The following is a 27,569-nucleotide window of genomic DNA, read 5'->3' on the forward strand; positions in this document are numbered from 1 at the left end:
GAAGCAGGAGAACTGCTTGAACCCAGGAAGCGGAGGTTGCAGTGAGCCGAGATCACGCCACTGCACTCCAGCCTGGACAACAGAGCGAGACTCCATTTCAAAAACAAAAAAAAGAAGGAAAAAAAGAAATGCTGAGGGGAGTACTTCAATTAGAAAGAAAAGGATATTAATGAGCAATAAGAAAGTATCTAAAGGTACAAAACTCACTGATAATAGTAAGTTCACACAAAAAAGACAGTATTATAACACTGTAATTGTGTGTAAATTACTCATATCTTAAGTAGAAAGTCTAAAAGATGAACTGATCAAAAATAATTACTATAAAAACTTTTTAAGACATTGACAGTACAATAAGAAATAAATAGAAACAACAAAAAAATTAAAAAGCTAGGGGACAAAGTTAAAGTGTAGAGTTTTTATTAGTTTTCTCTTTGTTTCTTTGTTAGTTTTTTATTTGTTTATGTAATCAGTGTTAAGTTGTCATCAGTTTACAATAATGGGTTATAAGATATTATTTGCAAGTCTCATGACAACTTCAAATCAAAAAACGTACAATGGACACTCAAAAAATAAGAAGCAGGAAATCCAAACATACCACCAGAAAAAATCATCTTCACTAAAAGAAAGTCAGAAAGGAAGAGAAGACCATAAAACAACCAGAAAATAACAAAATGACAGGAGTGGGTCCTTACTTAACAATATCAAGTGAATGTTAACAGACTAAACTTTCTAATCAAAAGACATAGGGTGGGCCACACAGAGTGGCTCACATCTGTAATCTCAGCACTTTGGGAGGCCAAGGCAGGAGGATCACCTGAACCCAGGAGTTAATGGCCAGCCCAGGCAACATGGCGAGATCCTGTCTCCACAAAAATTTTAAAAATTGGCCAAGTGTGGTGGTGCATGCCTGTGGTCCCAGCTACTTGAGAGGGTGAGATGGTAGGATCACTTGAGCCCAGGAGGTTGAGACTGAAGTGTGCTGTGTTTACACCACTGCACTAAAGCCTGGGTGACAGAAAAAGATTGTCTTAAAAAAAAAAAAAAGTGACTGAATGGATAAAAAAAATAAGACCCAATGATCTGTTGCTTACAAGAAACACTTCATCTTTAAAGACACATATAAACTGAAAATAAAGGAATGGAAAAAGATATTCCATGCAAATGGAAACCAAAAAAGAGCAGGAGTAGACAAAATAGATTTCAAGATAAAAACGATAAAAATAGACAAAGAAAGTCATTATATAATGATAAAGGGTTAAATTCAACAAGAGGACCTCTTGTTGAATTGCATATATATTCAACAATTATAAATATATATGCCCCTAACACTGGAGCACCCAGCTACATAAAGCAAATGTTATTACAGCTAAAGAGAGAAACAGACCCCAATACAATACTAGTTGAAGACTTCAACACCCTCACTTTCAGCATTGGACAGATCATCAAGACAGAAAATCAATGCAGAATCATCAGACTTAATCTGCACTATAGACAAAATGGACCTAATAGATATTTACAGAACATATCACCCAACAGCTGAAAAATACATATTCTTCTTCTTAGCACATGGATCATTCTCAAGGAAAGATATGTTAGTCCACAAAGCAAGTACTAAAACATTCAAAAATTGAAATAATATCAAGCATCTTCTCTGATCACAGTGAAATAAAACTAGAAATCAATAATAAGAGGAATTTTTGAAACTATACAAATACGGAAACTAAACAATATGCTCCTGAGTGACCAGTGGCTCAATGAAGAGATTAAGAAAGAAATTTAAAGATTTCTTGAAACAAACAACAATGGAAACACAACCTACCAAAACCTATGGGATAACAATAAAAGCCGTACTAAGAAAAAAGTTTATAGCTATAAGTGCTTACATCAAAAAAGAAGAAAAACTTCAAATAAACACCCTAATGATGCATCTTAAAGAACCAGAAAAGCAAAAGCAAACCAAACCCAAAGTTTTTAGAAGAAAAGAAACAATAAAGATCAGAGCAGAAATAAATGAAATTGAAATGATGAAAACAATTATAAAAATCAATGAAGAGTTTTAAAAAAAAAATCGACAAACCCTTAGCCAAACTGAGTAAGATAAAAAGAGAGAAGACCCGAATAAATAAAATCAGAGATGAAAAAAGAGACGTTACAACCAATACCACAGAAATTCAAAGGAGCATTATAGGTTACTATGAGCAACTATATGCCAAAAAATTGGAAAACCTAGAAGAAATGAATAAATTCTTAGACACATACAACCCACTAATACTGAACCATGAAGAAATCCAAAACCTGAACAGACCAATAAGTAATGAGACTGAAGCTGTAATATAAAGTTTCCCAGAAAAGAAAAGCCCAGGACCTGATGGCTTTACTACTGACTCTACCAAACATCTAAAAAAGAACTAATACGAATCCTACTCAAGCTATTCCAAAAAATAGAGGCAGAGGAAATACTTCTAAACGCATTCTACAAGGCCAGTATTACCCTAATACGAAAACCAGACAAAGATATATCAAAAAAGAAAACTGCATGTCAATAATTCTGATAAACATTGATGCAAAAATCATCAACAAAATACTAGTAAACCAAATCCAATAACACATTAAAAAAAATCATTCATCATGACCAAGTGGGATTTATCCTGGGGATGCAAGGATGGTTCAACATACAGAAATGAATCAATGTAATGTATCATATATCAACAGAATGAAGGACAAAAATTATATGATAATTTCAAGTGATGCTGAAAAAGCATTTAATAAAATTCAACATCCTTCATGATAAAACCCATAAAAATATCTGGGGATAGAAGGAATATATCTCAACATAATAAAAGCCATATATGACAGAACCATAGCTAGAATCATACTGAATGGGAGGAAACTGAAAGCCCTTCCTGTAAGTTCTGGACACAACAAAGATGCCCACTTTCACCACTGGTATTCAACATAGTACTGAAAGTCCTACTTAGAGCAATCAGACAAGAAAAAGAAATAAAGGGCATCCAAATTGGAAAGGAAGAAGTTAAATTATCTTTGTTTTCTGATGACATAACCTTATATTTGAAAAAAAATCTAGCCAGGCACGGTGGCTCACGCCTGTAATCCCACCACTTTGGAAGGCCAAGGCATGTGAATCACCTGAGGTCAAGAGGTTGAGACCAGCTTGACCAACATGGTGAAACCCCGTCTCTACTAAAAAAACAAAAATTAGCTGGGCGTGGTGGCAGGTGCCTGTAATCCCCGTTACTCGGGAGGCTGAGGCAGGTGAATTGCTTGAACCCAGGAGGCGGAGGTTGCAGTGAACTGAGATTGCGCCATTGCACTCCAGCCTGGGGGACAAGAGCAAGACTTCATCTCAAAAAAAAAAAAAAAGTGAAAGAAAAAAATCTAGAGACTCCATCAAAAAACTATTAGAGGCCAAGCGTGGTGGCTAATGCCTGTAATCCCAACACTTTGGGAGGACAAGGCAGGCCAATCACTTGAGGTCAGGAGTTCAAGACCAGACTGGCCAACATGGCAAAACTCCGTCTCTACTAATAATACAAAAAAGTTAGTTAGGCCTGGTGGTATGCGCCCATTGTCCCAGTGACTCAGGAGGCTGAGACAGGAGAATCACTTGAACCTGGGAGGCGGAGGTTGCAGTGAGCTGAGATTGCACCACTGCACTCCAGCCTGTGTGACGGAGTGAGACTCTGTCTCCAAAAAAAAAAACCTATGAGAACTGATAAACTCAGTAAAGTTGAAAGATACAAAATCAACATATAAAAATCATTGCATTTCTATATGCCAACAACAATCTGAAAAGGAAATTTAAAAAAGTAATCTTGCTTATCATAGCCACAAATCAAATACCTAGAATTAACCAAAGCATTGAAAGAGATCTATAATTAAAACTATGAAACACTGATGAAAGAAATTGAAGAGGACACACAAAAAATGGAAAGATATTTCATGTTCATGGATTGGAAGAATCAGTACTGTTAAAATATCTATACTACCCAAAGTAATCTACAGATTTAATGCAATCCCTATCAAAATACCATGAAGTTCTTCACAGAAATAGAAGAAACAACCCCCAAAATTATATGGAACCACAAAGACCCAGAATAGCCAAAAACTATCCTAAGCAAAAAGAACAAAACTGGAGGAATCACATTAGCTAACTTCAAATTATACTACAGAGCTATAGTAACCAAAACAGCATGGTAATGGAATAAAAACAGATGCACAGACCAATGGAACAGAATAGAGAACCCAGAAACAAATCCACACACCTATAGTGAACTCACTTTTGACAAAGGTGCCAAGAACATACACTGGGGAAAAGACAGTCTTTTCAGTAAATGGTGCCAGGAAAACTGAATATCCATATGCAGAAAAATGAAACTAGGCCCCTATCTCTTGTCACATAAAAAAATCAAATCAAAATGGATTAAAGATTTAAATCTAAGACCTCAAATTATGAAACCACTACAAGAAAACATTGGGGAAATTCTCTAGGACATTGGTCTGGGTAAAAATTTCTGGCATAATACTCCACAAGCACAGGCAATTGAAGAAAAAAATGGACAAATGGGATCACATCAAGGTAAAATGCTTCTGCACAGAAAGGATACAATCAACAAAGTGAAGAGACAACCCACAGAATGGGAGAAAATATGTGCAAACTACCTGTCTACCAAGGAATTAATAACCAGAATACATAAGGGACTCAAACAATTCCATAGGAAAAAAATCTAATAATCTGATTAAAAATAGGCAAAAGATGGCCAGGCACGGTGGCTCATGCCTGTAATCCCAGCACTTTGGGAGGCCAAGGTGGGTGGATCACCTAAGGTTGGGAGTTCGAGACCAACTTGACCAACATGGTAAAACCCCATCTCCACTAAAAATACAAAATTAGCTAGGCGTGGTGGCACATGCTTGTAATCCCAGTTACTAGGGAGGTTGAGGTAGGAGAACCACTTGAACCCGGGAGGCAGAGGTTGCGGTGAGCCGAGATCATGCCATTGCATTCCAGCCTGGGCAACAAGAGAGAAACTCTGTCAAAAAAAAAAACCAAAAAAACAAAAAAACACTTGATCATTAAAAAGTCAGGAAACAACAGGTGCTGGAGAGGATGTGGAGAAATAGGAAGACTTTTACACTGTTGGTGGGACTATAAACTAGTTCAACCATTGTGGAAAACAGTGTGGCGATTCCTCAAGGATCTAGAACTAGAAATACCATTTGACCCAGCTATCCCATTACTGGGTATATACCCAAAGGATTATAAATCGTGCTGCTATAAAGACACATGCACAAGTATGTTTACTGCGGCACTATTCACAATAGCAAAGACTTGGAACCAACCCAAATGTTCATCAATGATAGACTGGATTAAGAAAATGTGGCACATATACACCATGGAATACTATGCAGCCATAAAAAAAAAGATGAGTTCATGTCCTTTGTAGGGACATGGATGAAGCTGGAAACCATTCTCAGCAAACTATCGCAAGGACAAAAAAACCAAACACTGCATGTTCTCACTCATAGGTGGGAATTGAACAATGAGAACACTTCGACACAGGAAGGGGAACATCACTGTTGTGGGGTCGGGGGAGTGGGGAGGGATAGCATTAGGAGATATACCTAATGTAAATGACGAGTTAATGGGTGCAGCACACCAACATGGCACATATATACATATGTAACAAACCTGCACATTGTGCACATGTACCCTAGAACTTAAAGTATAATAAAAAAAATTTTTTTTTAATTAAAAAAAGGGTAAAATAAATGGCAAAAGATTTGAATAGACATTTCTCAAAAGAAGACATACAAATGGCAAACAGGCATATGAAAAGGTGCTCCACATCATTGATCATTAGAGACATGCAAATCAAAACTACAGTGAGATATCACCTCAGCCCAGTTAAAACAGCTTTTACCCAAGAGTCAGGCAATAAGAAATGCTGGCAACGATGTGGAGCAAAGGGAACCCCTGTACACTGTTGGTGGAAATGTAAATTAGTACAACCACTATGGAAAACAGTTTGGAGGTTCCTCAAAAAGCGAAAAATTGGGCTACCATATGATCCAGCAGTCCTATGATTAATGCAGCGCTATTCACAATAGCCAAGATTTGGAAGCAACCTAAGTGTCCATCAACAGACAAATGGATAAAGAAAATGTGGTATGTATAGGCAATGGAGTACTATTTAGTCATAAAAAAGAATGAGATCCTATCATTTGCAACAACATGGATGGAACTGGTGGTCATTATGTTAAGTGAAATAAGCCAGGCACTGAAAGACAAACCTCACATGCTCTCATTTATTTGTGGAGTTAAAAATAAAAACAATTGAACTCATGAACATAGTAGACGGATGGTTACCAGGGGCTATGAAGGGTAGTAGGAGAGTTGGGTGGGGGAGGTGGGGCTATTTAATGGGTTAAAAAAATAGTTAAATTGTTAAAATGGCCATACTGCCCAAAGCAGAGAAATCTACAAAGCAGGGAACTACAAAACCACAATGACATACCATCTTACACCAATCAGAATGGCTATTAATAAAAAGTCAAAAAACAACAGATGTTGGAGAGGATGTGGAGAAAAGGGAATGCTTATACATTTTTAGTGGGAATGTAAATTAGTACAATCTCTATGGAATACAGTATGGAAATTTCTCAAAGAGCTGAAAATAGAACTACCATTCAATCCAGCAATTCCACTACTGGGTATCTACCCAAAGGAAAAGAAACCATTATATGAAAAAGACACCTGCACTCGTTATGTTTATCATAGCACTATTCACAATAGCAAAGTCAGAGAATCAACCTAAGTGTCCATCAAGGGATGACTGGATAAAGAAAACACATACACACACAGAAACACACACACACCACCGAACACTACTCAGCCATAAAATAAAACTGAACGCCATTATCCTAAGTAAAATAACTTAGGACGAGAAAAGGACAAGAGAACTAGGAAGTAGTGGGAAGAGAGGGATACTGAGGGGCATGAGGGAACTTTTGAGTGATAATCTCATGGGTGTATGCATATGTCAAAGGTTATCAAATTGAGCCGGGCGCGATGGCTCATGCCTGTAATCCCAGTACTTTGGGAGGCCAAAGTGGGCAGATTGCCTAAGGTCAGGAGTTTGAGACCAGCCTGGCCAACATGGTGAAACCCTGTCTCAACTAAAAGTACAAAAAATTTAGCTGGTTGTGGTGGCACACACCTGTAATCCCAGCTATTCGGGAGCCTGAGGCGGGAGAATCACTTGAGCCCGGGAGGCAGAAGTGGCAGTGAGCCAAGATTGCACACTGCACTCCAGCCTGGACGGTAAGAGTGAAACTCTGTCTCACAAAAAAAAAAAAAACTTACCAAATTGTGTCCTTTAATATGTATAATTTGTTGTATTATGTCAATTTACCACAAGGAAGCTGTGTTTTAAAATAATGTGGAGCAAATTTGACAAAATATTAACATTTATTAAATCTTGACAGTGAGTACATTGGTGTTAATGTTTCTCCATACTTTTCTATATACTTAAAATCGTTCATAATATAATTCAGAAAATCTAATCAAACCCCTAATGTTACTGCTAAGCAAACTGAGTGAATGGTAGAGAGAGGGCTGGGGCCTAGACCTCTAGACTCCCAGTTTAATGCTTTTTTCATTTTATGAGAGAAAAAGTAGTAAATTTGCATACATATATAAGGTTCAGAGAGAAATGCTTACCCTTAAATGTATTCATTGTACCAACATTTCGAAGAATTCTTCTAGGACTGTTTGCTGCATAACAAGCTGCCTTTTCATATTCACCAAGTGAGATTAACTCATTAAATCTATAGGCATCACATTTTATAATGTGTTATGATGACACCAAAAGAGAAAAAACTGATTAGAAATGTTTAATACAGACCAAATATAGTGGCATAAAGATATGGAAAAACAAAAAGGAATTTTAATAAACTGTAACGAGAATCATTCACCCTGTAAGATGTTTTCCGAAATCTTTCTCTAATATTCTGTTGGGTTTTTTTTTAAGTCTCAGAATAAAACTCCCACCTGCTAGCTAACTTTGAACATGATCCTAAACTTTATTCCTATAGCACTTACAGCAAGCCATAGAGAATGGAAGAAAGAACTTGAATTTATTATGAACTCAGATTTTTTTCCCGCATATCACTTCCACATGAAAAAGTACTGGTATCAGAGGAAAGAAGGGCAATCTGCTTAGAAATGCCACCTAAAGGAAATACTAATTGAAGACAGAAGCTGCTAAATTGGGCTGGGCGTGGTGGCTCACGCCTGTAATCCCAGCACTTTGGGAGGCCAAGGCGGAGGGGATCATGAGGTCAGGAGATCGAGACTATCCTGGCTAACATGGTGAAACCCCGTCTCTAATAAAAATATTAAAAAAAAAAAAATTAGCCAGGTGTGGTGGCATGTGCCTGTAGTTCCATCTGCTCAGGAGGCTGAGGCAGGAGAATCACTTGAACCCGGGAGGCGGAGCTTGCAGTGAGCCGAGATTGCACCACTGCACTCCAGCCTGGGCCACAGAGCTAGACTCCATCTCAAAAAAAAAAAAAAAAAAGAAGCTGCCAAATTGGAGATCAAGAGGTGTCCTCGGTATTCAGAAGCCTATGTTGTTCTGCCAGGCAACAGGCTCCCAGTCAAAGATTAACACAAGAAGGAAAGATAATAGTTAAGATAACTTAAGCCTCTACTCCTCTTCCTATGGCAAAAGGTCTTCAAATCAGTCCTTACCTCACAATTAATAAAACTAGGATAAACAGAAGTTACATAGTGCTGCAAATGAACGTAGAGCCCCAGGCGGAAAACCTACTAAAGTAATATTAAGCAAAATACATAAAACTTTCAATCTCAATGAGGGTTTTTCTCTCATATCAAACTGTCAGACTTAGAGAAGCATTACAGTGTAAGGAAATAACATGAGCTTTTGTGCTCTCCCCAAAATTATCTTTACCCCCTTCTTTTTACCACACCAACCTTCCAATTAACAGTTGAAAACTGTTTAACATATAAAGACCTGGAATATTACATATGTTCATTACAGATAAGCCTTATAGCCTGTGAATTAACCTCTTAAAGAATACAGTCTTACTATGTATTAAAAATGTTTTAAAATGCAAGTGCATGTTAAACACCAAGGGAGCAGCTGTGTGGGGAAAAAAGGAGGGAAAAGGAATTGAAGACAGGAGGAATGATACACAGCGGGATGTCAACTATAACAAACTTCTACAAAAACAGCTGAAGCAAATACTGCAAAATGTTAACTTCTTGCTAAATTGGTACACAGAATAACATTTTGTTAATGTTATTCTCTGTATTTTTATGAATACTTGAAAAGATTTGATAAAAGTAATATTTGATAAAAAGTAAACAAGGTATAAAAAAGGATACAGTCTTAAATCTCTTTAATCTTCTATTATATACTATATATAATAACTTAAGTATTAGGGAGAAATATGCCTTCTTAATAAGTCATGGGATAGAAATAATGAGAAAGAAAGGACTGAATTGGCTAGAATAATCTGAATCAGGAAGACATTCTCAAAAACATTTTGTAACATCAGGTTGATAGCTAGGAAATGTAAGAAAAATACAGGCTGAGCTTCCCTTATCCTAAATGCTTGGGACCAGAAATGTTTCAGATTTCAGATTTTTTCATATTTTAGAATATATGCATATACATAATGAGATATCTTGGGGATGAGACCCAAGTCTAAACACAAAATTTATATTTCATATATACCATATACACATAGCCTGAAGGTAATTTTATGTAATACTCTTTTTTTTTTTTTTTTTTTTTGAGTCTTGCACCATTGCTTGGGCTAGAGTGTGCAGTGGCACAATCTCAGCTCACTGCAACCTCTGCCTCCCAGGTTCAAGCAATTCTCCTGCCTCATTCTCCCTAGTAGCTGGCATTACAGGCATCCGCCACCACGCCCAGCTAATTTTTTGTATTTTTAGTAGAGATGGGGTTTCACCATGTTGGCCAGGCTGGTCTCGAACTCCTGACCTTGTGATTCACCCGCCTCAGCCTCCCAAAGCGTTGGGATTATAGGCATGAGCCACTGTGCCCAGCCAGTAATTTTATATAATACTTCTAATAATTTTGTGCATGAAACAAAGTTTGTGTACATTAATCCATCAGAAAACACAGGAATCACTATCTCATGTCAGTGCTCAAAATTTTTTGGATTTTGAAGCATTTCAGATTTCAAATTTTTGGATTAGGAATGCTTAACCTGTATAAATAAAACATATCAACATTATAATCCTCTTATCTCCTCTGAAAAACCTCCTAGATTCCCAATCTGGTATTTTATTCACAAAGAATCTATGAAAAAATATAATTCTGAAAAATTAAAGCTTTGAAAATAGTTGCCTTTCAATGTAGTGAAGCATAATTTCAGCTTCTTTTGCCCTGTGCGGATCATCTTCCATTAGTTCTTCAACAATGCCTCGGTCACCTGTAAATATTGAAAGTACCACACTGGAAGATATTTAAGGTTACTTATCAATAGAAAACAATAAACATACATGTGTTTAATACCAACAACTTATTGCTATAGATCCTAACAGCATCAACCTCTTCCAAAACTTAGTGGCCTCCTCCTCCCTTTCCTCTTTATGTTGATGTACATTTTCAGGCATTCTGTCTTTGGCTCACCAAGTCTATTCTTTACTCATTACCTGTTAGTTAGCTGTTGAAGGAAGGAACCCATAGGGTAACAGAGAACTAGCTGAAGTATGTTTTTGCTTTATTTTAACTCGGCCTAAGAAAACCCCATTCTAACTTTCTAGGGGAAAAAAATGTCTTCCATTATTGCTACTAATTTAAAAATATAGATAATCTACCTTGTAAATATTTGGTTTTCTGAATTTGCTCCACAAAGTCTTGAAATGGGCTGCTCATATCAGATTTTACCCATGAAGTAAGTGCCTGTGAAATTATCTGCAGTCTTTGATGACTATAAAGATAAAAAACGTCAATAACATACTGAGCCTAAAATCAAATGGTGGAATATTAGAATAAACACAAATAAAACTCCAAACTTCAAAAACATATGATTAACTTCCATACCAAAACTGTAACTTTCTGTTCAGATTTTCAGCTACATCTCGCCGTTTTAATAACACAATCATTTCTTCATCTAAATCAGACTTCCTCTGAGCTGGCACATATTTTATCAACATAGCTTGTTTAATTTCTGCATATTTATCTTCAAGATGTTTCATGTATTTAGTGAGAGCATCTAGATTCATGGATTCTTGGAGAGTCATACCTATGGGAAAAGGGAACAAATCAAACAGGCCAAGCCATGTGTGGGACGCCTGTGTTCAAAGAGCAAGTCTTAGAAAGACAGTTCACTATGTTAAGAAACAATTTAGAAATGATAGTATGTACTTACAGCTTACTGAACATAGGTAAAATTAGCATAAACTTATAAATGGCTAGCAGGTTATGATTGATTGATTGATTGTATAGACAGGGTCTTGCTATGTTGCCCAGTCTAGTCTTAAACTCCTGGGCTCAAGCAATTTGCCCACTTTAGCCTTCCAAAGTGCTGGGATTAAAGGTGTGAGCCACTGTGCCAGGCCAGGCTAGCAGTTTTATTTTAATTTATTTTATTTTTATTTTTTTTGAGACGGAGTCTCACTCTGCTGCCCAGGCTGGAGTGCAGTGATGCAATCTCGGCTCACTGCAATGTCCATCTCCCAGTTCAAGCGATTCTCCTGCCTCAACTTCCTATAGTAGCTGGGACTATAGGCGCGTGCCACCATGCCCGGCTAATTTTTGTATTTTTAGTAGAGACGGGGTTTCACCATGTTGGCCAGGATGGTCTTGAACTCCTGACCTCAGGTGATTCACTCACCTCAGCCTCCCAAAGTGCTGGGATTACAGGCGTAAGCCACCACACCCGGCCTCAGGCTAGCAGTTTTAAACATTATCAATGAAGACTCAGTGAAGACTGAGAACACACAAACCTTAGCATCTGAAAAAAATTTTTTTAGTGATTTCATTAACATACCCTGAAGACCCCTAAATATCACTCTTACTCAGTAACGCCAAGAGCTTCTGCCTAACAATTCAGGATTTGTCAACTCATTTCTCTCTAAACAAATCTCTAATTACCCTATTATAGCTAACCCCAGAGTAATCAGTTTATTATTCCCAACACAAATATAAATGCCTGCCAAATCTTCAGTCCTCTCTCTCACTGTTCCCTCTACTTATTATTCCTCTCTCTCTTTCTCTTCAAATGCCTTTGAGAGAGAGAGAGAGAGACTCTCAAAGGGTCTACCCAGGCTGGTCTCAAACTCCTGGGCTCAAGAGATCCTCTCACTTCAGCATCCCAAAGTGCTGGGATTACAGGCATGAGCCACTGTGCCCAGCTCTAAATAATCTAACTTTCTCATCTGGGCCAACTGTTGACTTCAGTACATATCACAAAATACTCCTCCTCCAAAAACTTACCTGAATTGATTCTACTTGATTTTAACCAGTCCCTTACCCAGAATCTTCTCAGCACTTAGTCCCAATTTGCCAGTTACACTGTACTTATTAATGTGTATCTTATTTGTCATTTGCTAGTCACAATTTTATATTTGAAAGTGAATCTAGGCCGGGCACGGTGGCTCACGCCTGTAATCCCAACACTTTGGGAGGCCAAGGCGGGTGGATCACAAGGTCAACAGATCGAGACCATCCTGGCTAACACAGTGAAACCCCGTCTCTACTAAAAACACAAAGAAATTAGCCAGGTGTGGTGGCAGGCACCTGTAGTCCCAGTTACTCAGGAGGCTGAGGCAGGAGAATGGTGTGAACCCAGGAGGCGGAGCTTGCAGTGAGCCGAGATCGGGCCACTGCACTCCAGCCTGGGTGACAGAGCGAAACACCGTCTCAAAAAAAAAGAAAGTGAATCTAGTCCCCACTTTTATGAAACACAAGATGATTACTCAACCTCAGTTGAAATCCTCTAGTATAGAGTAGCTCATTACTTCAAGACATAGCTTCTTCCACCGAGACCAAATCTGGCTTCCTAAAATTCTACCTATTAATCCTGCCTCAGAATAAACACTAGCCAAAATCTTTAAAAGTTTGGAATACCATTATGTATTCTCAAAGTCTTTCTTTTTTCCAGGATGAATATTTGTAATTCCTCTATCCACTCATCGTAAAAACCTCTCCATATCCTAGATGAATTCCAGGATATACTACAATTTCTTAAAATATGGTAACAGTATTATGCTGAAGATGTGGAAGCAGTGAATGCTGACATCAACATGAATCAACAATATCCACCAAAACTTAATACACTACAGTTTACTTTATATTATACCAGTGGTTCTCAAACTTTAGAGTGTATCAAAAAAACCTGAAGTGGCTGGGCACAGTGGCTCATGCCTTTAATCCCAGCACTTTGGGAGGCTGAGGCAGGTGGATTGCTTGAGCCCAGGAGTTTGAGACCAGCGTGGACAACATGATGAAACCTCGTCTCTACTAAAAACACAAAAATTAGCTGGGCATAGTGGCACACACCTGTAATCCCAGCTACTTGGGAGGCCAAGGCACGAGAATCGCTTGAACCCTGGAGAGGGAAGTTGCTATGGGCCGAGATCTCACCACTGCACGCCCAGCCTGGGTGCCTGAGAGAGACTAGGTGTCAAAAAAAGAAAAAAAAGAAAAGAAAAGAAAAGAAAAAGAAAAGAAAATCCTGAAGGACTTGTTAAGACACTGCTGAACTCCACCCATCGAGTTTCTGACACAGTTAAGTCTCTGATCTGATGGGAACCATGAATTTGCATTTCTAAGAGGTCTTTAGGTGATGCTGACATTGATACAGGAACCACACTTCAGGAGTCACTGCATTACACTTCATATAACCCAGCTGACTGAAACTCAATCTTTTAGAGTTTGTTTTTCCATTCCCTTGAATCTACCTAGAGTCCTGACTAAAACTGTGTACAACACACATGTGCAAGATGCACATACATCAGCACATTTATAATAATGCGTGGCTTAGGTAAAAAATTGGAAATAATCAGGATTTCTCTCAAATATTTTAAACAAAATACAATACCTGGAATAGGTTTTGAAGGATCTTTGGAGAAAGTACAATATTTTACTTCTTTCGTGTCATACGCTGCCCTAGACTGCTTGATTTGATCTATTTGAGATTGAATCTTCGAGGAATTATTTTCAATAATCCTCATTCTGGAAAACAGAAAGTCTTTATTATGTCTTTCAACTAACTTAATTCTTGAACCACAAAACCTCAAGTAAAACAGTTTAAATCATTACTTTATTTTGAACCATTATGGACTAGGTGAAATGCCCTGAAAAAGTTATCTAGCCTCACAAATGAGGAACAATTTTCTTTCTGAGCATCAATAAAATCTCATACTACGATTCTGAACCCTACTGGAAATTCATAAGTGCTAATCACAATAATATGGCCACAAACTATTCTCTTTAGTAGAAAATTACTTTTGTAATTTAAAAATTCTTTTGGTAGGTAATTATATTAATTTCCTGTGGCAACTGTAACAAATTACCACTAACTTGGTGACTTCAAACAACAGAAATTTATTCTCTTACAATTCTGGAAGCCAGAAATTCAAAATCAGTATCACCGGACCAAAATCAAAGTGTTGGCAGAGCCATGCTTCCTTCAGAATCTGTTCCTTACCTTTTCCAGCCTTGGGGCTGCAGGTATTCTAACTTTATCACTTCACTCTCTGCCTCTGTGGTCATACCGCCTTCTCCTCTGCCTGTGGCAAAGCTCCTGTTTCCCTCTTATTAGGACATTTATGATCATATTTAGGGCTTACTTTTATAACCTTCCTATATCAAAATCTTTAATTACATCTGCAAAGACCCTTTGTCCAAATAAGGTTAACATTTAGGGGTTCTAGAGAGTAGGACCTGATGTCTTTGAGAACTGTTATTCAGTCCACTACAGTAATTTTGATCCTAGAGCTAGAGGAAGGACAGCACTTCCCTGAGATAAAATTAAGTTTACCTAGAAATGAAAATTTTGAATACCAAAAGGTAGTATAAACTTTTCTTAAGCATTATTTGAAGTTTTCTTCCTAGTTATGTTGGCCCAAGGGAGAAATAACATATTAAAATACACACAGAAAAATTATTTTTGACACTTGTTAAAGCATGGTAAGGAAGACCTTTTTCAAGAGGGGCCATGCCAATAGGTACAGGAACCACTGCAATGGAGAATGATTGGATTCAATCTGAATATGACATGGCAAGTGGGAATTTATAGCTAAGGAGCAAGGTGGGGTCAGTGGATGACAAATTACTAAAAGAAAACATGAGATGTGAGGAGAGAATCTGGATCAACGGACCTAAGAGGATTTCTGTTGAAGGCAGGCCATGGTAACTAGACATCACCTGGAGGATGGTTCGGGGATCACATGTCATAGATGGGGAGTTCTGGCTAAACTTACTTTACAGGATTCTTGCTAAAACAGAATGGTGCAGAGATGAATGTAGAAGTCCAAAAGTCGGGCCTAGTTGAAAAGGGTTCAGGGAAGCCTGAGTAAAATTTGATCAGGAAGATAATTTTTGTCAATATATAAATGTCACAGTGTTTTTGGCAAATTAAAAACAAGTTTGGGCCAGGCTCGGTGGTTCACACCTGTAATCCCAACACTTTAGGAGGCTGAGGCAGGCAAATCATGAGGTCAGGAGTTTGAGACCAGCCTGACCAACATGGTGAAACCCCATCTCTACTAAGAATACAACAATTAGCTGGGTGTGATGGTGGGCACCTGTAATCCCAGCTACTTGAAAGGCTGAGGCAGGAGAATAATTTGAACCTGGAAGGCGGAGGTCGCAGTGAGCTGAGATCATGCCATTGCACTCCAGCCTGGATGACAGGGCAAGACTACGTCTCAAAAAATAAAAAATAAAATAAAAAACAAGTTTGTCAGTAGATACTGCTGGCTGCTGCTTCTGATTATTATATAGTGTTCTTGGTAACTATTGATGGCTCAGAGTAAAAGCTTGCAGTATTAATGAAAGGATTGTGGGAATAAAATATCCACTGGCTTTATTCCAAATTGATTTGTGCTTATAAACGAAAGATATGTTAAAAAAAAAAAAAAAAAAGGCAGGTTTTCAAAAGAAACTGAAAGCAGATACTTGTACATGAATTTTCAGAGTGGCATTATTCACATAGACAAAAATGGAAACAATCCAAGTGTCTAAAAACAGATGAATGGATAAACAAAATGTAGTACATCCATACAATGGAGTATTATTCAGCCATAAAAAGGAATTAAATTCTAATACATGTTACCACATGGATGAGAAAGTATCTAACTGTTGCTCCCTTCTATGCTAATTTTATGATCTCTATTTTTGACAACTTCACTAAGATGAACCTAGTTGAGTATTTCTTAGTATTTATCATGCTTGGGATTCTTTGGGTTTGTTGAATCTGTGAGTCGGTATCTTTCACATATTTTCAGTGTTACATTTGGTAAATGATGGATACATTATTTTTATAGATAATTTTAAGTCAACTTGGACAACTATGCAAAGTTTGACCTCCATTTCTGGTAATATGACTGGCTAGATGCTGAGATAGATCTTCCTATTGGGAAAAAGTACTACATAATATATTTTTAAAAAATCTTTCCAAAAGCATCAGAAACTCAAAATCAGGGCAAAATCTAACAGAAGACAGAAAACTCGTAGTCATTATTTCTTCAAATATTGTCTGTGTCCCATATTCTCTTCATTGTAGAGCTGTGATTAGACAGAATAATATGACCTTCTCACTCTGTCCTCCATATCACTTTATAATAGCTTTATTGAGATATAGTTCACACACCTTAAGAATCATCCTTGTAAAGTATACATAATTCAAGGAATTTTAGTATAGTTGTGCAACCACAACCCCTATTTAATTCCAGAACATTTCATTGGCCCAAAATAAACTGTATACCCATCAGCAATCAACTGAGTAAAGGGCAATTTTCCCTGCATTCCCAAGGTTGGAGCAGTTTACCTGTGGTTCACCCTACGATGGTATACCTAGCCTTTTACCATCCTAGCTTTATATGGTGAGTGTTTCCCAATAGACTATACCATGTGGAGCGATCCTGGGCTTTGCCTTTTATTCTGCATGTGATAGTAAAAACTGAAAATTATGGTCACTAGTTTTTAAAAAAATGTTCTCAGGGTCAAAGCAGTTTTAGTGCTCCACTTATCTTTTGTCTTCTGTTAGATTATGCCTTGATTCTGACTTTCTGATGCTTTTGGAAAGATTTTTGAAAAAATATATTATGTAGTGTTTTTCCCCAGTAGGAAGGTCCATCTCAACATCTAGCCAGCCATATTACCAGAAATGGAGGTCAAACTTTGCATAGTTTTCCAAGTTGATTTAAAATTATCTATAAAAGGCTGGGCACAGTGGCTCATGCCTGCAATCCCAGCACTTTGGGAGGCTGAGGTGGGCAGATCACCTGAGGTCAGGAGTTCGAGACCAGCCTGGCCAACATGGTGAAACCCCATCTCTACTAAAAATACAAAAAGAAAAATTAGCTGGGCGTGGTGGCGGGAACCTGTAATCCCAGCTACTTGGGACACTGAGGCAGGAGAATCGGTTGAATCTGGGAGACGGAGGTTGCAGTGAGCCATAAGCCAAGATCACACCATTGCATTCCAGCCTGGACAAGAGCAAAACTCCATTTCAAAAAAAAAAAATTATCTATAAAAATAATTTATCCATCATTGACCAAATGTAATACTGAAAATATAAGACTACTCAACAAGACTGAGCATCTTATCCTCTCCCAGTAGGTCATTTACCTTTGTGAATAACAGGATTAAGTGCTCTAATTCAGATAGTAATTATGAAATGATACTATTAAATCTTCCATGGAGGAAATTACCTGGAGCAATTACCTGTATCCCTTATTTATTTTATTTTATTCCTTTTTTTTTCTTTTCCTTGAGATGGGTTCTCACTCTGTCACCCAGGCTGGAGTGCAGTGGCGCAATCGTGGCTCACCTGTCTCCATCTCTCAGGCTCAACCAATCCTCCCATCTCAGCCTTCCAAGCAACTGGGACCACACCCAGCTAATTTTTTTTTGAACTTGTAAAGACAGGGACTCACCATGTTGCCCAGGCTGATCTCAAACTCCTGGGCTCAGGCAATCCTCCTACCTTGGCCTCCCAAAGTGCTGGGATTACAGGTGATGAGCCACCCTATGTGGACCCTCATTTTATGATACGACAATGTGCTTTCAATTATACTAAGAGGGGCAGGAGTGGTGGCTCATGCCTGTAATCCCAGCACTTTGGGAGGCCAAGGCATGCAGATCACTTGAGCTCACAAGTTGGAGACCAACCTGGGCAACATGGCAAGACCCCACCTCTACAGAAAATACAAAAATTAGCCTGACATAGCAAAACTCCACCTCTACAAAAAAAAAAAAAAAAAATACAAAAATTAGCCAGGTATAGTAGCTTGTGCCTGTACTCCCAGCTACTTGGGAGGCTGAGGTGGGAGGATCACTTGTGCCTGGGAGACAGAGGTTGCAGTGGGCCAAGATCAAGCTACTGCACTCCAGCCTGGGCAACAGAGCAAGACCCTACTTCAAACAAACAAAAAAACTATAACTGCCCACTCTTGCCTTTTTGAGCCGGCACAGTGGTTCACACCTTCAATCTTAGCACTTTGGGAGGCCAAGGCAGGAGGATTGCTTGAGCTCAGCAATTCGAGACCAGCCTGGGCAACACAGTGAGACCCCATCTCTATTTTTTATATTAAAAAAAAATTAGCTGGGCATGGTGGCATGCACCTGTAGTCCCAGCTATTCAGGAGGCTGAGGCAGGACAATAGATTGAGACCAGGAGGCAGAGGTTGTAGTGAGCCAAGATTGCGCCATTGCACTCCAGCATGGGCAACAAGAATGAAACCCTGTCTCAAAAATATATATATATATATATATATATAAAAATATATATATATATACACACTAAGAGGTAATATTTTTTAATTGAAGTAAATAATACAGTAGCTTCAAGTTACTAGGAGAAGGTAACATAAAAATGTGTCTTTTAAATAAAATTGAAAAATAAGACTAAGAGCCACCAGCTAGAGTTATACTGGCTAGTTATTATAATCAAGCAACAACTACTATCTTTTGGGCTAGTTACTAAAATACTTACTTTGCTTCAAGTTGGATTGTTCTTTTCCTGTGATATACCAAAGCTGTAGGCTCTGCTGCCAAACCTTTAAGTTTTCCATGAAGACAAAATGCAGTTCTTCGGCCTTTCTTTATTGTCTCAATAAAGGCATCATATTCTTTTTTGATTGAAGTAAGAACGGATTTGTATGCAGTGACATGCTCTATTACCTGAAATATTATTTTTCTGCCTATGGTATTGATATTTTTTCTAAAAGACTATGGATTGAAATTCTCGCAAATAACATTATAGATTATTTTTTAAATGAAACATGATTAGCAATTAGAAATCTAAACTTTACCGCAAGCTCAAACATAATTGGACACTAAAGGCAATATTTACTAAATATGTGCTCTTTGTGGAACATTATGGTAGATAATGTGGAGTTTAAATATGAGAGGAAAAAAAGACCATATTTTTGTTCTACTTGGTATGAACACATACATTATATGATTCCAGTTAAAACTAATACTAGTTCTAATTTTCCAAATTCTGAATCTTTTAAATATAATTCTGTATCTTCTCTTACTCCCTCCAAATCTAGTCTCTAACTTCATTTAAACCTTAAAATCCTGGATTCTCTTCATCTCCTTATTTTTCTAACCCATCAGCTCCTATTGGCTCATCAATATTCTCAATATCTAATTGCATTTCTAATCCCAGGATGTCATGTGCAACTGTAAAAAATCCCTCATCACTATACATTCATGGCTTCAAATGGTGTTTAGGCACAGAAAATCTCTGGAAGGATAACAGAAGAAAACAGAAACAGTGGGTGCCTGCAGAGAAGGACAGGAGAAGTTGAATCTGAGATGAGAAGGGCCAGACTTTCCATTGTACAATCTCCTTTACTGGTTTATTTATTCATTTTTTGTTAATATTATATATGCAGTACCCATGCAAAAATAAAGAAACATTTTTTAAAAAGTCAAAAAATAAAAATAGAAAAGTTATAAATAATATATGGTTTCCAAATTCTGCACATGAGAATTTCAGAGGGATTGATGAATATAGAGAATAGACAGGCTCAATCTCTAATTTTCTCAGAAAGCTGCAATTATGCTTTCTATTCCTTCTACATCTCTAGCCTCTGATATCCCCCACTGGCTTTCTTTACCTAGGCAATATCTAGAAAAATTATCTAGGAAGGCATCTGGTCTATCAGCAAATGATATAAGGAGATTATTGATCTCCTGGCAAGTGCCATGGAGATGACCACACTACCTATCCACCCATATCAAGAATCTTTAATAAAATAGAGGTCATCAATCTGTGGCTTTCCAAATTAAGTACCCTGTTGCTCCTGGCCATCTGCTTCATACACTCCTCTGATATGCTCCAACAATCCAAGACAGTTCATATACATTAATGAGTAGAAAATAAATATGTAGTGGTATCATGATCAGCTCCCAAGTCTGTTTGCTAGAAGAAACAGATTTCAGAAGAGCACTCATGGGAACCTTTATGAATGCACAGAAAATACACTAAAGTAGAATATGCAAACTGGCACACCACAGGTTGAATACAGCTGGCAATTCTGCTTAACCAACAAAATATTTTAAAATTTAGGAAATTTCACCCCAAAACCACATTTTCAGCTTCTCTTGCAAACTCTGAAAAATCTACCTCCATGGAACCCCTATTCCTTAATGGCAATAATAGCTGGAGTTTTTGATTAGGTTGGTTTTTCATTTTACCACAATCCCCACCACTCCTTATTCTCTTATAGCCAGCCCACTTAACTCTTTTATATTACCTTGGTGGCCTCTGCAGGCATTTAAGTTTGAGACTCCTGCATTAAGGCTGCTACTAAATCCAAGAAAATAACCATAGCTATACTTACCAGTTACAGGGGTCTGAGGGAGAAGAGGTATGGTTTTCATTCCCCCTCAGCTACTACATACGGATCTGAACTATTTGTACAATATGCTACAGGAACACGAAAGGTCAGCCACTTTACAGAGTCCAGCTACCTCCATAACCCCGCCCCCCTTTTCTTTTTTGGTAGAGACAGAATTTTGCTATGTTGCCCAGGCTGCTCTCAAACTCCTGGCCTCAAGCAATGCTCCTACCAATCCTCTCAAAGTTCTAGGATTACAGACACGAGCTATTGCACCCAGCTGAGTAAGTCATCCATTTCTAAAAAAGCTCATTCTTTCAAGCTTTGGTCTTCTTTGCTTACTAGGTTTTTCATTCACCCTGCAATCCACCCCTAACTCTTGGTATGAGTTTCAAGTCCTCCTTGCTTTGATTCAGGCATGATTCTCCAGGTCAAACCATCTATCTTTGATTTTAAACACAATTTGGTATTTGTTCCCTGGTTCAAAGTACCCAGAGATGCAAGCTGACACTTTTATCTTCTGCCCAACTAGTTCCTTTTAAGAGGGTAGGAAGATCAAAGAAGACAGTCATTAATAGTTCATTAATAATCAAAGGTGCTAAAATAATGTGAAAATGAAAAAGGTCAATTATCTGTTATCAAGAAGCTAGAAGAAAAGTTTCTCAAAGTACCAAATGACTTCCATTTCTAGATCCCCTCTCAGTCCTGAAGAACAGAATTCTTTACAAGGTAAAATTTACAATTACGTAATGTGCAAATAGTATAAATGGAAATCTTTTCTCCTCACTAGGAGAAAAGAAACAGGGACTATAGACGTCAATATTATTTTCTTTTTAACACTGTATGTTTTCTCTAGGAATTAAAGTTACCAACAATACCTCCAAAATGACTTCACTATAACTACATTAATGCAAAGCAAAGAGCTCTTTATGTAAGAAAAATTCTGACAAGTGTTAGCACTCGGGCATGCAAAGATACACGTTACAGTTATGACTTTCCTTTGCTAATTTCACACAGTAGAGTCGCAGCATGACTCTTGATATTTATAAAACCTATTAAATACATTATCTTTATTTAAACATCCATTCAATACATTCCTTAACAACTAAAACACCAAGAGCAGTATCATTGATCATAACGCATATAAAATGAAGCTAACCTGCCAATGTACCAATTCTAAAAGATAGATTTTCTGTGTGATATAAAAGGAAGGAAAGGCCGGGCACAGTGGCTCACGACTGTAATCCCAGCACTTTGGGAGGCCTAGGCGGGTGGATCACAAGGTCAGGAGATCGAGACCATCCTGGCTAACACAGTGAAACCCGGTCTCTACTAAAAATACAAAAAATTAGCCGGGCATGGTGGCGGGCGTCTGTAGTCCCAGCTACTTGGGAGGCTGAGGCAGGAGAATGGTGTGAAGCCGGGAGGCGGAGCTTGCAGTGAGCCAAAATCACGTGATTGCGCCACTGCACTCTAGCCTGGGCCACAGAGTGAGACTCCGTCTCAAAAAAAAAAAAAAAAAAAAAGGAAGGAAGGAAAGACTCTGTTTCTCTCTATTACTCCTATGAATATGTATCAACGAATTTCCTTATTCTGGTAGGTATATATCACTATCATATGCTCACTTTCCCTTAGAGTGAGGCACTAGGTTTTTATTTAGAGCAGACATAAGAGTCATAGTGTATAATGTTTAAAAATTAAAAGACTGAGTTTCTATTTTGCCTGTGGCTGTTTACTCAGAGACCAACAGTTTACTGAAGTCTTAAGGTAAGTACTTCCTCTGGCAAAGAAGAAAGATGCTGATTTCATTTATTTCACTGTCAGGGCATCTTCCCGGAATGGGGTGGAAAAAAAAGGGCTGCATAAATAAATTAGGATTGGTGGGCAAACGGCAATTGTTTAGAAGGATAATAGGTATTTCTAAAACCTTAAAAAGCAAAATCAAATATGTTCCACAAAGTGATAGCATTTTCTAAGCTGATCTCCATATTTCCAATATTAAGTCCAGTCTAATTTCTTGTAAACCATGACTAGATAATTCGAGACAGAACTCCAATATACAAGGAACCTCAATTTAATGTTAGATCAAATCTAAATCAAGATTTTAATGATACCACAAACAAACTCAAAATAACAAGGAAGCATCATGCTCCTGTTGCAGCCCAATTCCTAATAAATCAGATGATACTTTTAGATGAAAAGGTCAAAATTATTATCAGAGAGCAGATACAGCCAGGTAGTTAATCAAAAACTGATAGTCTGGGCTAGGCGCTGGTAGTTCATGCCTGTAATCCCAGCACTTTAGGAGGCCAAGATAGGAGGATTGCTTGAGGCCAGGAGTGCAAGACCAGCCTAGGCAACATAGAGATCTTGTCTCTACAAAAAAAATTAAAAATTAGTCAGGAGTGGCGGCACAAGCCTGTAGTCCCAGCTATACAGGAGGCTGAGGCAGGAGGATCACTTGAACCCAGGATTTTGAGGCTGCAGTGAGATATGAGTGTGCCACTGCACTCCAGCCTGGGTGATACAATGAGACTCGGTCTTTAAAAAAATATATAAAGGAAACTTATAATCTGCTCTCAAGCTAAGATAACTGAAACACTCATTCACAGTCAGGAAATACAAATCCAGAAGTGCATTTTTCCCATTCATGCCTTTCTGAGAAACTGGATGAACGTCTCAAAATCAGCAAATGGAATGTGATCATTCAAACAGTAGTGTTTCTAAGGCAGGAATATTGGTTGTCAACATAGATCATTGCTATCTTCATGAAAACTTAATTGTTTTAAGAGCATTATGATACCTTATCAAAAACATTTCGGTATATGATATAATATTCATCAGCAGGTCCTTCCTCATTACAGCCCAGTCTTTCAGTTTCTGTAATTATGTATCTTTGCATACTTTCCAAAAATTCCTTGTCACTTCTACAAATGATAGGTGGGAGAACTGCACGTTTTCTTATTTGATGAACTGACATATTTGACAATCTGCACACTTGCTCACTGAAGAAAAGTTAAATCTTGACCTGCTCTTGCAACAAAGCCAAAACTTTGATAAGCCTGAAAGAAAAAGAGCAACAATTAATATAATAATTTTTAAAATTAAGTCACATATTGATCTGAAAATATATTTTCTTCAGAAAAAAATTTTCCATCTGTCGCTGTGATAAATACTTCAACCTATGTATTAAAAGGTCTATGCTGCCAAGTGTGGTGCCTCATGCCTGTAATCCCAGGTCTTGGGGAGGCTGAGGCAGGTGGATCACCTGAGGTCGGGAGTTCGAGCCCAGCCTGACCAGAACAGAGAAACCCCGTCTCTACTGAAAATACAAAATTAGCCAGGCATAGTGGCGCATGCCTGTAATCCCAGCTACTCAGGAAGCTGAGGCAGGAGGATCGCTTGAACCCAGGAGACAGAGGTTGCGGCAAGATCGCGCCATTACACTCTAGTCTGGGCAACAAGAGTGAAACTCAGTCTCAAACAAACAAACAAACAAACAAAAAACTATGTTATTCCACTGCCATATGCTGCTGCTCTGGGACAGAAACACAGAAATACCAAACACCAGTCAATGAAGAGCTGTTCTCTTCCTAACTGTGCACAACTCCTCTCACATGTATCATATAATTGATGGTTTCTCATGTATAATTCACACTTTCTAATAGAAGGTTTGGTATTTTATATTTATTTGTGTCATGTGGGAAAACTAGTTTGTAAGCCTCTTGACACAAACAAGGTCAAATACTTTACGACCCCTACGCTTATCTGGCCTAGCTTCATCCAGCACACAACAGCTATAAATAATGTATTTATTTTTGGCTCACGCTTGTAATCCCAGCACTTTGGGAGGCCGAGGTGGGCGGATCACGAGGTCAGGAGATCGAGACCACAGTGAAACCCCGTCTCTACTAAAAATACAAAAAATTAGCCGGGCGTGGTGGCGGGCGCCTGTAGTCCCAGCTACTCAGGAGGCTGAGGCAGGAGAATGGCGTGAACTCAGGAGGCGGAGCTTGCAGTGAGCCGAGATGGCACCACTGCACTCCAGCCTGGGCTACAGAGGGAGACTCTGTCTCAAAAAAAAAAAAAAAAAAAAAAAAAAAAAGTATTTATTTTATAATAAACTTTATTATAATCATCTTTAATATTAAAGTACTAAGCAAAAAGAGGTCAGGACTTCTGCAAAAACCCAACACTCAATTATATAAAAAATAACAGTATTTTTCAGCGTAGAGCTTTCAAGCAGCCACATAGAGCTTGCAGTGAGCGGAGATTGCGCCACTGCACTCTAGCCTGGGCGACAGAGCGAGACTCCATCTCAAAAAAAAAAAAAAAAAAAAAAAAAAAAAAAGAATCATAAGCGGCTGCGGCCTGGTGGGGGCGAGCACGCCGTGGGCCGGTCCAGCGCCGCCTCAGGGCACCTCCTACTCGCCGGGACTGAGTTCCCCACCTGCGTGGCCTGCTGTGCTCTGAGCGCCAGGGGTCGGCGCGGCAGCTCGGCTTTGGGGACCCGATGGAGGAGCGGGGTGTCGGCCTCGCGGGACGGTCCCCCCTGACCTCGGGCGGCGCTGGGGCGAGTGAGGGCGCGCGGAGGCTCGCGGGGACCACTACCGCCCCGGACCCGCTCAGCGGTCCCTGCTCACAGACGCCGCCCCCAGGAGCCTCGGCAGGGGCCTCGGACGCCCGGCTGTTCAGAAGAGAAGCGGGATCAGGTTCACTCACGCCCGCGATCGGATAGTAACTTTTTTTTTTTTTTGAGACGGAGTCTCGCTCTGTCGCCCAGGCTGGAGTGCAGCGGCGCGATCTCGGCTCACTGCAAGCTCCGCCTCCCGGGTTCACACGATTCTCCCCCTCTCAGCCTCCAGAGTAGCTACAGGCGCCCGCCACCACGCCTGGCTAATTTTTGTATTTTTAGTGGAGATGGGGGTTTCACCATGTTGACCAGGCTGGTCTTGAACTCCTGACCTCGTGATCCACTCGCCTCGGCCTCCCAAAGTGCTGAGATTACAGGCGAGAGCCACCGCGCTCAGCTGATCGAAACTTTAAAGTCATTGGTAACCCGCGCTTCCTGGAGTTGCATTTGGGGTCACCCAGTGGCGAAGCCCATACAACTTGATACGCCCTTACACACCAAGCTCAGTTCAGAAGAGGGGAGGTCACAACCAGGAGCCAGAGGCCAGCTGATAATGTTGTACTTGATTCCATAGTCAAAGGAGCTGGATGGCGTCTTATGCAGAGTGCCGCGCTCCGGAAGTGTTTGAGTATGAACTCTATGCCTTGACAGCTCCCTACACCCAGTCGATAGTCCTGGAGGAAAGCTGTCATGAAGGATCCCTTTATCTCCGACAAGGTCAGATTCCTGGTCCTTGGCTGGCGCTGCAGTTTGTGCATCAGGTTGTGTGGCCAGTGTACTCGGAGTGATCCAGGAGTCTGAGAAGTCCCTGAGCATCTGGCACAGGGCGACATGCACACAGGGGAGCTGTATCAACAGCCAAGGGGGCATGAGATGGCCAGGGCAGGAGGAGCCTCCGCAGTGCGGGTAGGGAGTGTCTGAGGCGCACTGAGGAGCTGGCGGTCCAGGAGAAGCTGAGAAAGGAAGACTAGAAAGGAGTGCAGTTTATTCTACTTCAAGAGATTCTGTTGTCCAGGAGAACATCGTGCTTTTCCTCAGGAAATTCAGCAAGGCTTGGAGAAAAGGAAAGCTCCGTCAGAGGCCCCCCAGCCAGCCCGGTTCTCGGACGTGAGTACAGCTGGGGCTGAGTCAACGGGCAGCACTCTGCAGGGAGCTCCTGGGCCAGCCTGCGCCAGAGATGCTGCTAAGCTGGGAGCCGCCGTGCCCGGCCTTGTTTCTGGACCATAGGGAGCAGCACTGCAGCCCAGGGGAGCTGGAGTCCAGCTTGGAGCAGCCACAGGCCCAGGGAACTGTGCTGAAAAGGTAGCCCAAAGGCAGACAGATGCCAGACCAGACACAGCAGGGAACTGGGCCAGGCGCCCCCGCATGACCCTCAGGGCCGAGGCCTGAGTGCTGCTCAGATGTGACTGAGAGGGATGACCTCCTTCAGCAAGGCAGCTCCTAAGAGGCTACCTGCAGGTCCGTGTGGGGGAAGACGCCATGCTGTGTCGGGGCCATGGCACACAGTAGGTGGCTGCAGTGGTTTCTCTGTAAGGAAAATCATTGACAGCAGCTGCCTTCTGGAGCCAGTCTGGAAGGTCTAGAGCAGGATATATAATTTTTACTTCCCATCCTTATGTGATGCTTGGAAAATGGTTTTAACATTGATCATGTACTCTGTTTATAATTAAAAACCCAAAGAACCAGCAAATGTTTGGAAAAAGAATCTTCCACTGAAATATGTGTGGATACCTGACGTTCTCCCAGGGCACTCTGGACCCAGCAATGGTTGGGGTCTCCTGGGAAGCTAAGTGCTGGCTTACAGCCTCTCCAGTTCCCTCAGGCTCTGGCTTCAGC

The 27,569-nt window shown here is 39.7% G+C and overlaps 1 protein-coding gene and 1 pseudogene across 6 annotated transcripts in view; one reads left to right on the forward strand and one right to left on the reverse strand.

Moving 5' to 3' along the window:
- Nucleotides 1-27,569, reverse strand: part of CLHC1 (clathrin heavy chain linker domain containing 1) — a 65,103-nt gene that overhangs the window by 30,700 nt on the left and 6,834 nt on the right. For 3 of the 6 annotated variants that reach the window (XM_007970601.3, XM_007970602.3, XM_007970600.3), the window contains exons 2-8: nt 23,904-24,162; nt 19,243-19,430; nt 14,122-14,255; nt 11,121-11,322; nt 10,895-11,007; nt 10,422-10,506; nt 7,742-7,848 (exon numbers count right to left, since the gene is read on the reverse strand). In XM_007970601.3, the coding sequence (XP_007968792.1) occupies nt 7,742-7,848; nt 10,422-10,506; nt 10,895-11,007; nt 11,121-11,322; nt 14,122-14,255; nt 19,243-19,430; nt 23,904-24,080 (1,006 nt within the window). In that variant the 5' untranslated portion in view covers nt 24,081-24,162. Of the gene's footprint in view, nt 1-7,741; nt 7,849-10,421; nt 10,507-10,894; nt 11,008-11,120; nt 11,323-14,121; nt 14,256-19,242; nt 19,431-23,903; nt 24,163-26,231; nt 27,313-27,569 lie in introns of those variants that run through there. The other 3 variants (XM_073023002.1, XM_073023003.1, XM_007970603.3) reach the window with 2 other exon arrangements.
- On the forward strand, nt 26,321-26,844 carry LOC103221005 (cysteine-rich DPF motif domain-containing protein 1-like; annotated as a pseudogene).

The sequence above is a fragment of the Chlorocebus sabaeus genome, chromosome 14 (genome assembly GCF_047675955.1).
Source record: "Chlorocebus sabaeus isolate Y175 chromosome 14, mChlSab1.0.hap1, whole genome shotgun sequence".
Lineage (NCBI taxonomy): Eukaryota > Metazoa > Chordata > Mammalia > Primates > Cercopithecidae > Chlorocebus > Chlorocebus sabaeus.